General features: G+C 42.4%; 1 protein-coding gene across 1 annotated transcript in view; it reads left to right on the forward strand.

Annotated features, from left to right (window-relative positions):
• Positions 1–352: 352 nt before the first annotated feature.
• FOXB1 (forkhead box B1) overlaps positions 353–19,057 on the forward strand; it is a gene marked incomplete at its 5' end in the record, with an annotated part of 91,628 nt that continues 72,923 nt past the window's right edge. The window contains one exon of the mRNA XM_082448180.1: positions 353–11,480. Coding sequence (XP_082304306.1) covers positions 353–1,330 — 978 coding nt within the window. The 3' untranslated portion in view covers positions 1,331–11,480. The remainder of the gene's footprint in view (positions 11,481–19,057) is intronic.

The following is a 19,057-nucleotide window of genomic DNA, read 5'->3' on the forward strand; positions in this document are numbered from 1 at the left end:
CGCGCAACTTGGGGCAACTTTAAGGTGAGACGCTCTCGGTTGCATCCCTACCCCCAGTCCCCGCTCCCGGTCCGGGCTGACTTCCAGGCTACCATCGCGCCGATAGCGGGCTTCCCCTCCCGCGCCCCCTGGCCGCCCCCAACTCGACACGCAAAGTTGCTGGCTAAAGAGCTCAGGCGCTGGCTGATCCAGCGCCCAAGCCCCCCTACTCGCCACCCCCGAAGTCTGTTCTCGGCCTGGCTGACCTCGCGGTGTCTGTTGCATCCACGTCCTTCCCCCCATTATCTTCCCCCCCTTCCCAGATCCGAACAGGCCCGCGCGGACCCAGAGCTAGAAAGGGGCAAAGAAGAAGATGCCTCGGCCCGGCCGCAACACGTACAGCGACCAGAAGCCGCCCTACTCGTATATCTCGCTGACCGCCATGGCCATCCAGAGCTCGCCCGAAAAGATGCTGCCCTTGAGCGAGATCTACAAGTTCATCATGGACCGCTTCCCCTACTACCGGGAGAACACGCAGCGCTGGCAGAACAGCCTGCGCCACAACCTTTCCTTCAACGACTGCTTCATCAAGATACCGCGGCGGCCAGACCAACCCGGCAAGGGCAGCTTCTGGGCGCTGCACCCCAGCTGCGGGGACATGTTCGAGAACGGCAGCTTCCTGAGGCGCCGCAAGCGCTTCAAGGTGCTCAAGTCGGACCACCTGGCGCCCAGCAAGCCCGCTGACGCGGCGCAGTACCTGCAGCAGCAGGCCAAGCTGCGCCTCAGCGCGCTGGCGGCCTCGGGCACGCACCTGCCGCAGATGCCCGCCGCCGCCTACAACCTGGGCGGCGTGGCGCAGCCCTCGGGCTTCAAGCATCCCTTCGCCATCGAGAATATCATCGCGCGCGAGTACAAGATGCCTGGGGGACTGGCCTTCTCCGCCATGCAGCCCGTGCCCGCCGCCTACCCGCTCCCCAACCAGTTGACTACCATGGGCAGCTCGCTGGGTACTGGCTGGCCACACGTGTACGGTTCGGCAGGCATGATCGATTCGGCCACCCCCATCTCCATGGCCAGTGGCGATTACAGCGCCTACGGCGTGCCGTTGAAGCCTCTGTGCCACGCAGCGGGCCAGACGCTGCCCGCCATCCCCGTGCCCATTAAGCCCACGCCGGCCGCAGTGCCCGCGCTGCCCGCGCTGCCTGCGCCCATCCCCACCCTGCTCTCGAACTCGCCGCCCTCGCTCAGCCCCACGTCCTCTCAAACAGCCACCAGCCAAAGCAGCCCCGCCACTCCCAGCGAAACGCTCACCAGCCCGGCCTCCGCCTTGCACTCAGTGGCGGTGCACTGACCCGCAGAGGCCGGCGCCCCGTCTCGTTCCCCTCCCCGCCAGCCCACTCGCCTACCCCGGCTCCCAGTCCTGCCCTCCCCATCTGAGACCGCCACCCTAACTTGTCCAGTTCACCTTCGGCCAACCCCCTCTCCCCCACGAGAACTCTGTTTTGGACCCAGGAGACGAAACACAAACTTGCAGATGGGCCTGGAGGCGCGTGGGAGTTGTCCTCGCCCCCTAGAGGGGTTAGGCAGGGGGCACCTGAGCCAGCTCGTCCCATTCCGGGGCCCCCGAAATCCCCCTCCCACTGAAGAGGCAGGGGAAACCCTGCCTCCCGCAGTCTCGGAGAGGGGCGCGTCTAAGCTCGGCCCGGATCCGCGAGGCTTCGGACACGGCGCCGTTAGTCCCAAGCCCAGAGAAACCTCCTCGGAGGTTTCCCGGAACAGATCTTCCCTGAGGGCTGCAGACGCACAGCGGAGAGCCACATCTCTGTTTACGTCTTGGAAATCTGCCGCGAAAAGGAACCACCGGCTTCCTACCCTACTCGCCTCCGCCCATCCGGCAGGGGTATGGGCGGACCACAGGCTCCCGGAGTAGCGGCCCTGCCTCCCCGGCTTCTGCGGAGTTTTCTTGTTTGGGGTTTTGTTTCCTGACAGAGGCTCCAGGCGCTGGGAGTGTAGGGGAGAGGCTACCAACCTGGGAAGGGGACGTTTGTCCTCCACACAAGCAAAATAAAACTAAAAGTTAACCTTGTATGTTTACAGAGCGCCCGGTAAAACGTAAACAGTGAACTTGAATCTGTAGTGCTTGGCGGGCGAGCGGGCAAAAGCCCACTTTACAAGTACCTGTTGTAATGTGAATGTTTACTCTGCATTTCTGGCCAGGTTTAGGGGAGGGAAAGGGGGAATGGGAAAGTTAATTGGAATGTTAACTTTCCGATTACTTAGAGACCTTTTTAGCTATTTATTTTATTGCTGGAAGGAAAAGAAAGAAAGAAAGAAAGAAAATGAAATAAGTCCAAACTAAGAAAGCATCAAGGGCAACCCTAGAAGAACTTAGATAAGCTGACTGGTAACATGAAGGAGGTATCACCGGATAGGTCTCCCATGGACAAGCCTTTCTGTTTGCTACAAGAACTTTTCCGAGAAGCTAAAGGGCTGCAAAGAGATGTAAATGCTTGTGAATAGGAATGATTATACACTGTGTAAAATGCACTTTTGTTGGCTATATTCCTTTAGAGTCTTAGGTAATTTGCTGGAAAATGAACTGTTGTTCTGGTGTGACCTGCTTAAGTTAAAAAAAAGTTGTAGTGTCATCAGAGCTGTACAATTTTTACCTTTCATTTTTCTCCCTCCCTGTACAGAATTAGCATGGCATTTTAAATATTGATGTTCTTGTTCCCAGCATGCCTGTTTTAAGACAAAGAATTTTAAAAAGGTGTCTATGTTAAATTATGAACCTAGTCCAAATAATATTTTCTCATTAAAATATGTAAATGCAAATTTTAGTTTCGTGTGTTTTTGAAGAGTTGCTACAAACAGTAACTTTACCAAAGATAGATGCACTGCTTCTCTAAGCATGCTTTCTGCAATACATTGTCTGAGTAGTTTGTCTTTTTCATAACTTATTTTTAAAGCAAACCTCCTCTTATGCACTTGCAGACTGGGAAGAAATTATGCAGATGGACTCTTGAAGATATTTGCCCAGAGAGAAAGATGAAACAAACTATTTCTAGTATAGATCAGGTGCACAGGTGTGGTGCTAAAAGAAAAACTGTTAATGAAAACCAAGTAACTTTATATGTATTTTGACTATCTTTAAATATACATTTTACAAAATATACAGCACTTTATATAAATGTAAGGCTTCTACAGAAACCAGGTAGAGGCGATATGGAGATATACAGCGTAAAGGCAAACTTGCTTACCCAATACTTATATTCTGATGCATCTTATTTGCAGTGGACCTTGATTCCTTGCTCCTTTAAATTACTGCAATCGTTGAAATTTTCTTTTTCAGAAGTTACTTAAAAGTTCACCTAGCCTGTAGAGAAACCTGTTCACCTTTAATTGAACAGATTTCTCTTTACTCCTTCATCTGGGAAAATAATGTTTGGTGTGTTTATTTTAAAGAAGCGAATGAAGTTACTTTAAATGCTTGACTCTGAGTATTTGCTTTTCTTCAGATTTTTGCAGAGAATTAAAGTTTGCCAAGAATGTATGGCTCAAGGCCAATTAAAACTTTATTGAAAGGGTCACAGTATTTCCAGAGTGAGGTGTATATTCAACTAATGAAGTTACAAGACAAAGAAAAACTTAAATGGTGATTAACACTTTACTGTGTAAAATGATTAAACAAGAGACCTTGTGCAATACAGAGAAACCCACACAGAAATCATCATCACTATACTCCACAAACAGAACCCTTAGCACCTGTGACCTTTATATGTTCAGAGGGTTATCTGAAAAAAATTTTTAGCATTAATGCAAAGGGTAATTAATCCTGTTGTGACCATTTTTTTTAAAGGAAGGATCCCACACACAGCCAAAAAAAAAAAAAAGGTGGAAAATAAATGAATCATTGGACTGATTAAAATGCATGAAGCCACTAAAGCTCGTCAGACAGGGGACAACTAAACTCATTCATCAAGCCCAATTCACAATTATATCAACACGATCAGCTAAAGAATGCCTGGAAAACTTACCCACCCTGGGCCAGGAAACTCTTGAAACTTTGTTCTCAACCAGAAATCATCTACATTTTTAAAAAGTGAAATACATTTTCATTACTTCCTGCAAAATAAAATTAAAGCCATCTCTGGAATATTCTAATCTCCTGGAATTCACTAACACTGAATTTGAACTGGGAATGAAGGAAGCATAAAGGGCTAACATGGGTCTCAAACATTTTATAAATTTTCAGCTTAGATAGTCAGGTAAAATACTCTTCCTAGTAGTAGCAGTAGGATTCAGAGGCAAGTGATGTGTACATACACACATTTAATAAATGGAGATAAGTAAGACGCAGGTCCTATTTCCGATTTTTAGTAAAGGAGTGATTTCAACTCAGTATTTGAAAATGTGCTTTTCAGCTGGTAAGTTCGTCATGGTGTATTGCAAAGAATGAAATAACTTGGGCATTGTGAGTCCTCCTTTCACCACTGCAGGCATCTTTTCTCAGATGAAGTTGAATGAGTAAAGTAAAAAAATCCATTGATGATATTTTGACCTTGATCAGGAATCCAAAGGCAGCCCAAACACACATGCCTCCACCCCACTCCATCCCCAGCTTTGAGACTTGCACCCAGTTTAGCTGAAGTACCCCACAAATAAGGAAGTTTATAACTAGGATACCTTCAATGGCTCTCTTTGTCATGTTAAATCTTTTCACCTGGCTCAAGTCCAAAGTCAATACACACAGCTTTAAAATAAAACTGGAAGAGACAACACCGTGCAGTGAAGTGTCTGTTTGGGATCTCATCCTGAGAAGGGAGTTTAGTTATATTATTTTCTATTTTGTAAATTTGGGCAGTACTGATTTTTCTTAAGTTAGGTTTTTGATTTGGAAACTGGGCTATTCTGTTACTTTTGGTTTTTAACATGCTTCTGTGCTCAACTATGTTTTTAAGTGGCTTTCTCTGTGATTTGGGGAAATGCTTACACAATGGATGAGTTTTGTACACTCTCTTGAGAGAGAAGCTGCTGAAGTTCCCACTGCTCCTATTGCCTGGGTTGGGGGGTCTTAAGAAGCCTGAACACTAGCAGGAGAAGGGCTGGTAAATGATCGTCGGAATGGCTTAACTATTACAGCAGCAAGTTTAACTCCTTTAAAATAGATGAAAACACTGAGTGTCTTGGAAGCATAAATCTGGCCAGGTGCTCAAGTGGGATGAAGCTGGTAGGTGGGAGGGGGAAAGAATCCAACGGAGTACTTCTAACAGAAGGTTTTACGTTAGTTTATGCAAGGTTTGTCGGGGGGGTGGGGGGAGCGGCAGTGTTCAGGGATGGTTTATGCTTTTGCAAATGGAAACTCCCTCTGTAAAAAGATATCCATTTAAGAAATGGCAAGGATCAGGATCTGTTCTCCAATTCTTAATATAAATGTCAGTTCATTTTTTTTCTCCTAAAGCCACATATGCACAAAGACACCCAAACAAAAACAAAACAAAAAACAATCCAACCCACCGGCTGTGCAGCCTCAAAGGGGATGCATTTGTTTCGTTTAAACTAACAACAAATTATCTAATTAATATGTTTCAATTACAGCATGAAAGGCGCAGCCCCTGGACCGCCCGCCGTGGGGTCACAATAGCCCCAGAGCCCACTCTAGGAATTTACAATAACTTCACATCTGTTTCTTTATTTCCCACTTTTTGAGTCTAAAACTCCTCTCAAGATCACTTCAAACTACGGGCTGAGTTATGAAATATGTCCCGGTGTTAAAGGGGGATGAAACTTTGCCCACGGATGCTTCATTTGCAAGCAAAAAAGTGAAAGCCCATTGAAGAGCATTAAACAAATATATTAGAATTCTGTCACTTTATGCAATTGAGTAGATCAAATGAAGGGTCCCGGCCACTTCATTCACTCTCATTCACTGGAATAGAAAATGCAAAGAATAGCAACCCGAGACTGGGCCACCGATGTAGATTTAGCTCCTTTTTACTGGGAGACAAAAAGGCTGAATTTTCACAAACACATTGCTGACTCGGGGACTAGGAAACCGGCACTGGAACCCCTTTGGAATTTAAATTCATTTTATCTTCCTCTCTCTTTGCGGGGATCTGTTTGCACTGCAGTGCAAGATGCAGCGGGCATCCTCTGGCTTCTGAAAAAATGGGGGAGGGGAAGAAAGTGAGTGGGGGTGGCTATGTGGGCCTCAGGATTCTCAAGGAGCCCTTGGTGGTCAACTGACACTCAGTTCTGAGATAATAACTTTGATTTAAACAAATCTTTATCTACATCAATAGAAGTATCATTATATCACACATCTCCTAGCCTCTTACCTCCTTGCTTGGCACGGATTACATAAATGGCTTGTTTTCAAAGATCAGAATCACGTCTGGGTCGTCCAGTTTACTTCTTTCAACTAATATCTGGTCATTGGTGTCACAGCAGACTTGAAAGCTAAGCTTTCAACCTCACCTGCTAAGTACTGTTCTCTTTCTCTCTCTAACATGCACATGTGCACACATACACACCACTTTCTGATAGCAACCCTATCTAGGCACCACGATGGTAAATTTGTTAAGTAAAAATCAGGAGATGAGACATTCTTTGGTTAGAATTTCCAAGTCAGAATCTTCTTACATTTTCATTTCCCATTTTCGGGGCAGGGGAACAAGCCACATGTGTCTGTGGTAATTGAGATAACCTTGTGGCACTACTTCTGTCCTGTGTCTTCAATGGCCGATATTTTTGTTTTGATGAACTTTATAGATTTTTATGTGTCAACATCTTAGAAAGCTAACAGTGCTGTTAGAGCTGCTTCTAGAGACAGAACAGGGAAAAATAAAGCAGCAGACTTCTCAGCTTTTGAGGTGCGATTGCAGAGGAATGAACCAGTTTTCCTTAAACTTGTAGTCTAAAGGAGATCTGATCTGAAGGAGGAAGTATATGGAGGGTTTTATTTTGTATTTTTTAAAACGTGCCTGGTACTTTTTCCAGATGCATTCAAACTTTGAATTCTTTTCATTTCAGCTTCAAGATTTGTAAGGTTATATTTGACACTATTCTTCATTTAATTTGTGGGATTGGCGTCTGGAGCAGGAGACAGGAGGTAGCTCAGATCTACAGCTACAAAAAAGATACTGAAGAAATAGTTGGTTGTTTTATAACCGTAAGCTATCAAACTCACCAGAATTAATAACAAGCAATAAACTGATCACTACAGTAAAATAAGAAAATAATTAGAAAATATCCATGAAAAATTGTAATTGGCTAAATAAAACCTTCCTTAGAAGATTTTCCTTCCAGAAATTTTCAAGAATATACGGACAAAGGGTTCTTTGGAGGCAGCCTCCTTTTGCCTATGTCTGCAAATAACCGATGTCAAATCAGCTGCAAGCTTTTGAAGGAACAAACTCGGAGCATTAATTAGAGCAGATTAAGCTCACAGATAAAAAGCATTCTTTAAGTATCTGTTGTTTGGAGACATTGTGATTTGATTCATGCTTTGCAGCCTGTATATTTTTATTTACCCAGTTAATTTCTTCCCCAGAGTGTTCCCTGTTGATGGGGGTTTACTAAGGTACACAGTGCAGAAAGAATTGTTGGTTTGCAGAAACAAGTGTTTCCAAACTCTGCCTTTGCTATTGATTTCTCTCCCCTCCTTTCTGAAATACAACGCATTGGTCCAACGATTCCACCACATAGTAGCATATAGAGAAACTGTTCAATAAAGGATCTTAATTTTGTGCCACTTAGAGGAAGCTTAGTATTTATTAAGTAGTATCTAGAGTGTTTTACATTAATTAGAGCAGCTCCTTGGAGAGACATTACAGCCAAGAACTGTTTCACACAACAGGAAAACACATCTCAACTCCCCCACTAGATCTGCCATACAGAAACACAGAGCTGCAAGGGTCTGCCCACTTGGAAATGTCAACATATATATTATTTATTTACATATGTTTGATAGACATACTGAAGGTCTGTGTATAACAATAAAATGCTTATTGCAAAGGTCCCTATCACCCTGGGTGCAGTGATATTTATGTCAGCTACAAAATAACCACAACAACAACCTGAAATAACAGATCTGTCTCAAGATTCCTGATGTGGATTTCATATCGGGGGAAGAAAAACTGACAAATGACTATCCAACCCTCCTTTGTTCAATGGATGAGTCAGTCTGAATCATATATTTCTGTGACTGCCTGGAAGATGCTAACAGTTTTCATCCTTGCGTGTGTGTTGCTGGGGAGGGATTGGGCAGGGGAGAGTAAGGAAGAATAGGCAAGGATGAAATCTGAGGACTATCAGATTAGTTCAGGTGGTGTATATGCAGTGATTCCTGTCCCCAACACAGAAGAATAACTCACTGAATGAATGCGAGTTCTGAAAATAGTCCTGTTTAGTTTAGGTAAAAGCGCTTTGCCTTTGTTCCAGCTGTCAGTAAGTGAGAGTATGGACTGTAGATTTCAGCTGTGATACCAAGTTTGCACAATTTAAACCTATGAAACGCATTTGAATCTACTTGTGGATGCTATCAGCTTTAATAAGAGGCAAACCCCTCCCATAAAACAAGAAAATGAAAATGATTAACTTTGACATAGAAATATAAACAGCAATTTGATTAATTATATTGCTAATTATTCCTTGCTGTGGAGCCAAACATTATTCAATTCTTAAAATGACAGATGCTGAATAAATCATATAAAATAATTACTTGGAATTTCACTGCAGTGAGAAATGGTGGCATTTATGGAGAGATTTATATTGATTTCTAAATATGTATTTGGTTTTGTTCTATTCTGTTTCATTTAGAAATTTAGTCCTTACTGTAAAGATATCACAACTATGTAATAAAATGTTTTTTCTATGTTTTCCTATGCATATATTAAAATAATCAATTTCTCTTTTCAATATTTTCCATAATTATAATCAGTATACATATATTTGTATATCTTGCTTTTCCCCAGCATTATATCATAAGCATTTCTCACATTCCCCATATTGTCATAACATGGGACTACATAATATTAATAACCATCAATTTTAATGGTTGTATAGCCTGCCAACTGAATGAATTCCCCTGGGTGAGGCATTTTGAATATTTTTAGGTTTTGGTTTTTTCTTTGTTTTGCCAATTTTACAAAGACCGTTGCAGTGAACATCTTTTATACCTAACTAAACACTGTTTCCAATGATGTAAAATATATTAACATTGACATGTGGAATTCCCTAATGGCTCCCTGCAAATTCAATAATGTAATTTAATTTAGGATTCTGCTTCAGTTCTTACATTTCCATTGCTCTCACCCTCGACCCAGAGCAATATTGCCGGACTTAGAATCACAGACACTGAACGTTAGAGTTGGAAAAGTCCTGAGAGATTCCAGGGAAGTCAATTATTTTACTCATTTGTTGAATCCCACTGATATATTCCTTTATCTACATCCAAATAATTTAACAACACCAAAGCCAAGCTCTGAAAGTCAAACAAAAATTCGGTCCTACCACCAATGCCAGACCAATGCAACAAAAAAATCAGAAATCAAGAAAGTACTGAAGTTGTCAAAATGAAGGCTTTTTACTTGATAACGTTCGCTCACCTCATTGTAAAGCGGTTTACAAAGCATGACAAGCTGTAGCCTTCAGAAGGGGGCTGGGGGTAGTCTGTGTAACTAGAGGGAATGGTCACTGCTCAGTTCCAGGTCTGAAGAGAAAGGGATCCACCCTCGAGTCTGAACCATTTCTTAACTCTGTGATACCCTCCTGACATGGAAAACAAGTGGTCTTCCAGACAGACTGCCAGGAGTCTAGAGGGTCCAGGCACACAGCAGGTGTTACTACCTCATTTCTTTGGCTGCTGTGAGATGCTAATTCTCAAGATGGGAGATGGCAGGAGGGGCTTCTGGGGTGGGGATGGCCAAAACGGGCCAGGAATCTGAGTTTCTGATTTTGTCTTGTTATTGCAGCATTTCATTTCAACCTTTCTTACATGACACTTTCATGTCTGATTTCCCCACTCCAGGTTCTTGAGCCCTTATTTGTTTTTAGTCAAGTGGCTTCACACTGTGTGAGATACAACACAGGTGCCAATGGGGTGCTTGTCGGTTGAAGAATATCCAGGCATCCTGGAGTGGACCCAGGAAGAAAAGCAAGCAGGGAAAGTGCCATAACCAGTGGCTAAGGTTGAGGTCATCTCCTGAATTGGAATCAGTGTTTTTTGGTGGGAAAAAAAATCATGGAACCAAATGAATTTGTTCACAATTACTTTTCTATAGTTCCCAAACCATCCCAACCACACTCCTTGAGCTAATCACTCCTACCTTTGGCTTGGCTCACTTAACAACAAGAGGCGAGATATAAGAGGAGGAATAGAGGAAGGCTGAGAGGAAGAGAAGCAGCTGGATGAAAATCTGATGATTCTGCTAGCACGGTCCTTTAAATAGGTCACCTAACACATCTCTTCCTTTTAATTCAGTTCCGGCCAATTCAACTCAGTCTGATTTAATCCAATTCGACAAATATCACTAAGCATCACCTGCACAAACAAGATCTTTCAAAAACATATTTTGGTCAGAAGACCTGAATTTGAGTCCTAGTTTTGTCACCTTTTACCTAAATGGTTCTGAGCAAGTCTCCTGAGCTTTCTGTTAGTTACCCTTCTCTCAGAAGAGAATAAGGTGCCCTCAAAGGCTTGTCTCAGTGATAAAGTAGAGCAAAGCAGATGAAAGTGCTTTGAAGTGCCATGCAAACTTAAGTTACTATTACTGTCGATGATGGATAAATAGTAAAGTAAAAACCGCTATTAAAAATTGTCCTGACAACCCACAGAATGGGAGAAAATATTTGCAAACGAAGCAACCAACAAGGGATTAATCTCCGAAATATACAAATGGCTCATGCAGCTCTATGTCAAAAAACAAATAACCCAATCAAATAATAAGCAGAAGACCTAAATAGACATTTCTCCAAAGAAGACATACAGATGGCCAAAAGCACATGAAAAGATGATCAACATCACTAATTATTAGAGAAATGCAAATCAAAACTACAATGAGGTATCACCTCACACCAGTTAGAATGGCCATCATCAAAAAGTCTACAAACAATAAATGCTGGAGAGGGTGTGGAGAAAAGGGAACCCTCTTGCACTGTTGATGGGAATGTAAATTGATACAGCCACTATGGAGAACAGTATGGAGGTTCCTTAGAAAACTAAAAATAGAACTACCATACGACCCCGCAATCCCACTACTGGGCATATACTCTGAGAAAACCATAATTCAAAAAGAGTCATGTACCACAATGTTCATTGCAGCTCTATTTACAATAGCCAGGACATGGAAGCAACCTAAGTGTCCATAGACAGATGAATGGATAAAGAAGATGTGGCACTTATATACAATGGAATATTACTCAGCCATAAAAAGAAACGAAATTGAGTTATTTGTAGTGAGGTGGATGGACCTAGAGTCCGTCATACAGAGTGAAGTAAAGTCAGAAAGAGAAAAACAAATACCGTATGCTAACACATATATATGGAATCTGAAAAAAAAAAAAGGTTCTGAAGAACCTAGGGGCAGGACAGGAATAAAGATGCAGACGTAGAGAATGGACTTGAGGACACGGGGAGGGGGAAGGGTAAGCTGGGACAAAGTGAGAGAGTGGCATGGACATATATACACTACCAAATGTAAAATAGACAGCTAGTGGGAAGCAGCTGCATAGCACAGGGAGATCAGCTCCGTGCTTTGTGACCACCTAGAGGGGTGGGAGGGAGACGCAAGAGGGAAGAGATATGGGGATATATGTATACGTATAACTGATTCACTTTGTTATAAAGCAGAAACTAACACACCATTGTAAAGCAATTATACTCCAATAAAGATGTTAAAAAATAAATACTAAAAATAGACCTACCATATGACCCTGCAATCCCACTCCTGGTCATATATCCAGAGAAAACCATAATTTGAAATGATACATGCAACCCAATGTTCACTGCAGCACTATTTACAATAGCCAGGACATGGAAGCAACCTAAATGTCCATCAACAGAGGAATGGACAAAGAAGCTGTGGTACATATATACAATTGTACATAGATACTCAGCCATAAAAAAGAACGAGATAATGCAACTTGCAGCAACATGGATGGACCTAGAGATTGTCGTACTGAGTGAAGTCAGAGAAAGACGAATATCATATGATATCGCTTATATGTGGAATCTAAAAAAACGGTACAAATGAACTTATTTACAAAACAGAAATAGAGTCACATATATAGAAAACAATCCTATGGTTACCAGGGGGAAGGGTATGGGTAGGGATAAACTGGAAGACTGGGATTGACATATACACACTACTATATATAATATGGATAACTAATAAGGACCTACTGTATAGCACAGGGAACTCTACTCAATACTCTGCAATGACCTATATGGGAAAAGAATCTAAAAAAGAGTGGATATATGTGTATGTATAACTGAATCACTTTGCTGTACACCAGAAACTAACACACCATTGTAAATCAACTACACTCCAATAAAAAATTTTAAAAGTAAAAAATTAAAAAAAAATAAAAATTGTCCTAAGAGGAGTTTAGTCTTCAGCTCTTCAGGACAGATTGCCTACTCATAGAGGGAAGGTCTGTTTTTCCTGCTATTTTTTTTAACCCCCCAGTTTTCACTTTTTCCTGTGCCCACCCCCGTGAAGTAGGTTGGCAGTGGAAAGGGGGTGCTATGGCAAAGGAAACCATTGCTCCTTGTTTGCATTTTCTCACAGTGGGCCTTTTCACAGATTTTAAGATATGATGTTGACAAACTGCTATTACAGTTGCTGAAAGGACTTGAGAGGAAACAGTGTGACAGTTTTTTGAGGGCACTTTTAGCCTTCTTTTCCCCACCAACCAATGGCAGAAGCTACTTCCCTGTCACTTGAAATAATTTAATAAGTGACTATGTAGGATTTACCATGGGCCAGGTACTGTTCTAAGTTCTTCACAAATAATAACTCACTTAATTTAATCCTAATAACCGCCTTATGAGTAACAGGTTTTTATTATGTCCATTTTACAGATGGGAATATTGCGGCATGGGGCATTTAACTAATTTGTCCAAGGTTACTCAGCGAGGAAACAGAATCGATGCCCAATGGACTCTCAATAAAAGCTGGTTTAATATAAGAATACTTTTGTTACTGAAGGCAGCAGATCACATGAGTTCCCAGATGCACGGGCTATAGAAGCTCATTCAGGTCTGCAGATGGAGAAGGGGGGTTACCCTCTGCTGGCTTTACGCTGACTAGCTCAAACACAAGATGATTTTTGCAGCTGCCCATGTAATTATTCTTTTGTTACTTCTCTTACCCCTCCCAGCTTTGCTGTGAGTTATGATTCACTAAATTGCATTTTCTTCCTAAACAAACCTCTATTTAACTTATGTGGGGGGGGGCAAAGGGAGAGACCACCTTTAATAGAAACAAAAACAACAACAACAAAAACAACCCTCTACGCTAACTCACAACAATTTTTGATTTTTGATCTCAGTCCGATCAGACACTAAAAAAGTCACAATGGAACACTGCCACCTGCGTCCCCTCACCCCGTAAAAAAAAAAGATGGACCTCAAGGTATATCCAACCAGCCTGGATCCATCCACAATTAACTCAAATCTTCTGGGAAAAAGGGCAACTGATCCAATATGAAATCTAAGCAGGAATGTATTCTTGTAGTTAGAAGAAAACTGCCAACCTATGTGTCTTTTCCTTCCCTTGCATTCTCCATCAGATCAAAACATAACTCAGAAGGTGAGGGGGAGAAGTACCATTTTTGTAATTTCAATGTGATTTTAGAAAGAAGAAAAAAAAAAAGAAAAGAAAGAAAGGAGGGAGGGAGAGGGGAAGGGAAGGAAGAAGGAAGAAGATTGATCTAACTTTCTCAGTAAGCATAATTTTGTTTGTTGCTGATGGAACCAAATACTGAAGGAGTCAATATTTGAAGTTTTCTCTTAATGCTCAAACTTCTTTAGTGATACTTTCTAAAAATACGCTTGGGTACTCACATATCTTTTACAATCTAACTACCAGGAGGCAGGCGTTCATATACTTATAAACATGCATTTTAAGAAGGTTGTATGTCTTTGTGTTTATATCCAACTCCGGCCTCCCTTTTGACCATTGGCTTCAGTTACAAGTGACTCCTAGGAAACAGCTGGTTTTCATACTTGGCTAGTGGGCTCCCCATTGGCTGTGTTAGGAGTCTCTCAGCCTTGTTCTAACAGAGTTGTGTTTGCTGGATGTGATTGGGCTGAGAACGCTGGTGAAGCTCACTCAAGCTTCTTGGTCACCTCACCCTGGTTTGGTGGTTCACCTTGTTAAATAAGGTAAATCATGTTATACACCCTGTGTTTCTGGCCTCTCTGCACTGCACAAACCCTCACCTCCCCCAACTACAAGAGGTCCTGGGGCTACTTCTCCAATGACCATACTTAGTCTTGCAGTCATTCCAGCCCACTTCATTTTAAGGATAGATTCAGTGGCAAAGGTCAGGGTCCTTTCTGCACCTTTTCCCTTATTCTATTCTATTTCCATCTGAGTTTCAAAATGGTCATCTGTGCAGGGCTCAGCCCGTCAACTGCCAGTCTCCTGGGACTGGTGTCTGCGAATGTCCATGCTCCTTGGCAAAGCCATGGAGGGACACTGGGAGAAGATGCTTTTAGATGCTAAATAATCTATTTGGGAGATGTTCTTTTTTTCCCTTGATTTACCAACTTTCTTATAGCAAAAATAAAACAAACCCTACTACTACTTTGGAGTAGAAGTGTTCTGTGATGGTTTCTGCTGCAATTTGTTACACTTATTTTTCAGAGCCATATTGAGGCACCCTTGTCCCCAGTGACTTGGTAACTAGAAATTCATATGTTGTTGGGTAGGCTGACTCACATGACCCTCGCTGAATCTCATTAAAATATCTTGTTCTGCAATCAATACATCTGGCAAAGCAGTCAGCTTTTTTTTTTTAATTGTTCAAAGCATCATACGTGTCCTATACGGCATGTTACATGCCATTAATCAGCATATAAGGGCCCAAAGGGAGAGAAGTAGAAAGATATTCTTACAATTTATCAAGGTTGGGTACTATCTCCTCCTAAAAAAACACAAAAAAACGCAGTATTCCTAAGAGGGTAGAGTAAGATCACGGAATCAAAGATTTAAAGAGGAGGCACTGAGCAAATCACTGAAACCCTCTGAGCCTTGGTTTCTTCCTCTAAAACACGCGAGTTATAGTAAACATGTTGAGCTGGTTATTTGCCAATCCTCTCTCAGCTCCAAATTCAGCTCTCTATACTTTGTTCTGAAAATTTTATTTCCCAGACTCCTTTGCCAGCTGACTTCCAGTGAGTTTCTGCAAACAGGAAGTCCTAGAGGAATGCTGGAAGGAGAGAGAGGGGGAGAAGAAGCCTCCCTCCTGGTTGTGCTGTTCCTGCTGGCTTCCCTCCCACAGTGGCTTGGGCTCTAGCCTCCACCTCCCTTAAGCCCTCCCAGGCCTCACCGAGCCCCCCCTGCAATGTGCCAGCAGAGATCTGAGCGCCAGCAACTCAGGGTCCCTCTGCTGACCACCAGGGGCGCCAGCAACAGCTGGGCAGCACCGCCTCCTCAGGTCTGGGCCTCTGCTCTCCAGGGCTCCTTCTCCATACTCCTAGGCTCTGCCGTCTCCCACCTCTTCCTTTTCCAGGAGTGGCAGCTGCTTCCTGCAGTTACTACCTTGACATTTGCCCAGTGTTCCTTTTTCTGTGCTCTAAGCCTACTAACACCCATGTAACTGATTCTCTGCATTAAATTTCCTCTCTTTGAAATATCTAGTGTGATTTCTGTTTTCTAGACGGAATCCTGAGTAATAGTGTGTTTATGACCCTGGGTCTCCTAACCCATCAGCTCCATGAAAGACTGGATTCCTTCACTCAGCGCATACCTACTGAACCCTGGGCATGGGCACTCCATTGCGTGGGAGCTCGGCAACAGGGAGATGGTTACACATATATGCCCAACAAGCCCTGATCTCCAGGAACTTGCCAGCTAGTAGAGAAGACACACATGGAGAGCAGCCTAGATAAGAGAACAAGTTCTGTGAATGTACTGAGAAGGAGGTGGAGAAACAAGAGGAACAGAAAGCCTTGAGAGAATGGAGGGTTTGAGACTGGGTGAAGGCAAATAGCTCAAACTCAAGTTTACCAGCATAAGGACTTCAGGTGGTATATCTGGCAGACGGTAGAAGAGGTCACTTGGTAGAAAAAGAGGCCTCATGGTAGTGACCAGAGGGAGGCCAGATAGGGTGAAGACAGAAAATGGAAGGTTCTTGGGGTCAGAGTGAAGAGTCTGTGCAGCTAGCGGAGCCCTTAGGAGGTTTATGCGTAATGAGGCTGCACACTGAAACGACCTCCGCAGGAAGGTAAGAAGTAATGAGCACGATAAATGGAAGGGGAGCAAGGACCGTGGAAAGAACACCTGAATACTCTCCAAGGATGCCAGCTGGGTCTTTCACAGTTTCTTTCACCCATAAGAACCCTCATTTCTTGGACGTCTACTATGTATCTGTACTGTTTGATTCACATGTATTATTTTCCTTTAATTCTCACATTAACCCTAGGAGGTAATCCTCGTCATAAAAACAGGGAAACTAATATCTAAAGGACTTAATAAATTTTTCTGGTAAGCGACTGAATAAGATTCAAACCCAGGTTCTAACTGACTCTAAATCCAGTGCTCTTGCCAATCTACTCCGCTGCCATTGTAACATTATGGCTTGTCTGTCAAAAAAGTATTTATTAATAGGATACCATTGAGGCTACTGTGACAAACAGAAGGAGGTGACGGTGAAATAATTAAGAATAGAGAGAAAAGAATGGATTTGAAAGACATTTCTGATAAATTAGAGGGCACGGTGACAGACTAGATAGTGAGCAGGGAGATGCTGGGAATGAGAGAGGAGAATTAAATGGCAATTCAATTAGTCAGGATTCCTTGGGTTGCAAGTAACAGAAGCTCAATTCAACCTGATGATTCTAACAGAAGTCCCAGTAAGGAATATGATCATTTCTTTGGGTCATCGGCCCATCCCTAAACCAATCGCTGTAGCTAAGGAGACACAGTACTCTGGTTAAATATGGGTCATGTCCCATCTCCAGGGCCCAGGGAGGCAGGTCCACTACACTGGATTCCTATAAAATGCTCACTATACAATAACTCTAAAGAGTCAAGCCTGGTTAACTAGTAATGGGGTTCCATTGCCTAAAATAGGCATGGTTGATAGCAAGTAACTTTGGGAGGAAAATGTTGAGTTTGGTTATGGATCTGCTAAGCTTGCACCAGCTCCAACAAAGATGCAGCCTAATCTTGATCCCAGTCATAACCTGAAATCACTCCCATGTTTCTTCAAAAAGCTTAAATCTTTTTGACTTTAAAGATAAAAGTGAATTCTGACAATTCTGAACCATCCATTGGTTTAATGAAAGAGACCCAAAAAAATGACTAAACTTATAGAACCTATACACAAAGTAGGGTAAGATTTTTTTGTGAATGTGCAAATTACTGGACCAGGTAATGTCATTTTCATCTCCTCTTCATAAATTTCATGGTTCGCCGCATTTGAGCTAACATGGGGGTTGGCAAACTATAGACCATGAGCCAAATCCCGCCTGCCACCTGGTTTTGTACAGCCCATGAGCTAAAAGTGGTTTGTATATTTTAAATATATGGAAAAAAATTCAAAGATTACTGATGTTTCATGACACATGAAAATTATATAAAAGTCAAATTTCAGTTCCCATAAATAAAACTTTATTGGAATACAGCCTTAGTCATTCACGTGCACATTGTCTACGGCTGCTTTTGCCTCACTATAGGAGAATTAAGTTGCAACAGAGACCACATGGCTCGCAAAGCCTAAAATATTTATTCTTTGGCTCTTTAAGTGTGCCAACTTGAGGGCTAAAAACTTGGAGTGCCAACTGGCCAGTGAGGTTTTTGCTATCACACCTACCTTTATTGGGTGGTAAATGAGCCACAAATCTGGCAAAAGGTCAAGGTGAAGTCTAGATCTTCATCAAGTAATGATCTATTTGATTGTGAATTTTGGGGCTATTAATAAGCTTATTCAAAGCTTGTTACAGAACCTGGGTCAAACATTAAAAGTCTGTCACAATATGTGCTTATATTTCTCAGGTTGCTCATAGGATCACCTCATCTGCTTTTACGGGCTGTGTAGTTTACAAAGTATTATCAGACACACAATTGGTTTGATCCAAATGTAATATACTACATAGTCAGCTTGTGGTAAGGCCTGACTTCTCCTGGACGGAACATTTGCTAGGGATTAGGGGATTGAAATATTTTCTAATAAGGTAGTAAACAAACAAATGAATACATTTAGGAACGATGTTACCTGTTATACCACATAAGCACATTCCATATGGAATGGAGATTAGCTGGTTGCCGCCCCAGCATCTACTCTCCCCTCTCCAAAACCTCCAGTTTCAGTATGAGAATGCATGAAGTCCTAAGAAACCTTCTTCTACTAAATAACCTACACTAAGCCACTCAGGGCATTCTCAGGCACAGTGATTGGTCAGAGATAGGCATGTGACCTTAGTTGGTCCAATCAGAATGATCCTCAGAATTCTGATGGAATGGATCCACAAAGACAGTCATTCTTTCCTCCTGGAATTTAATGAGAAGTGGCTGGAAGTTGCTAAGTTCCATCTTGGGAACCCCAGGGAAGCCACCTTAACATGGCACTGCAGAAGGAAGAGTGGAGAGAGGCAGAAAGAAACAGTCTTTGGGACATTATTGAGTCACTCCATAGGGCACAGCCTGATGTTGTCCTGCCCTGGACCTTTGAAGTGTCATGAATCAGTAAGCTTCCTTTAGTATTGAAGTCAGTTTGAATCAGGTTTTCATTCACTTGTGACTAAAATATACCAAGTAACAAAGATTCTTTCATTCCTCCATTCATTCATTCATTCATAAAACATTATGTATCTTTTTTCTGACACCAAATGTTGTGTCTTTTCCAA

The sequence above is a fragment of the Balaenoptera physalus genome (genome assembly GCF_965194825.1).
Source record: "Balaenoptera physalus genome assembly, chromosome: 2".
NCBI lineage: Eukaryota > Metazoa > Chordata > Mammalia > Artiodactyla > Balaenopteridae > Balaenoptera > Balaenoptera physalus.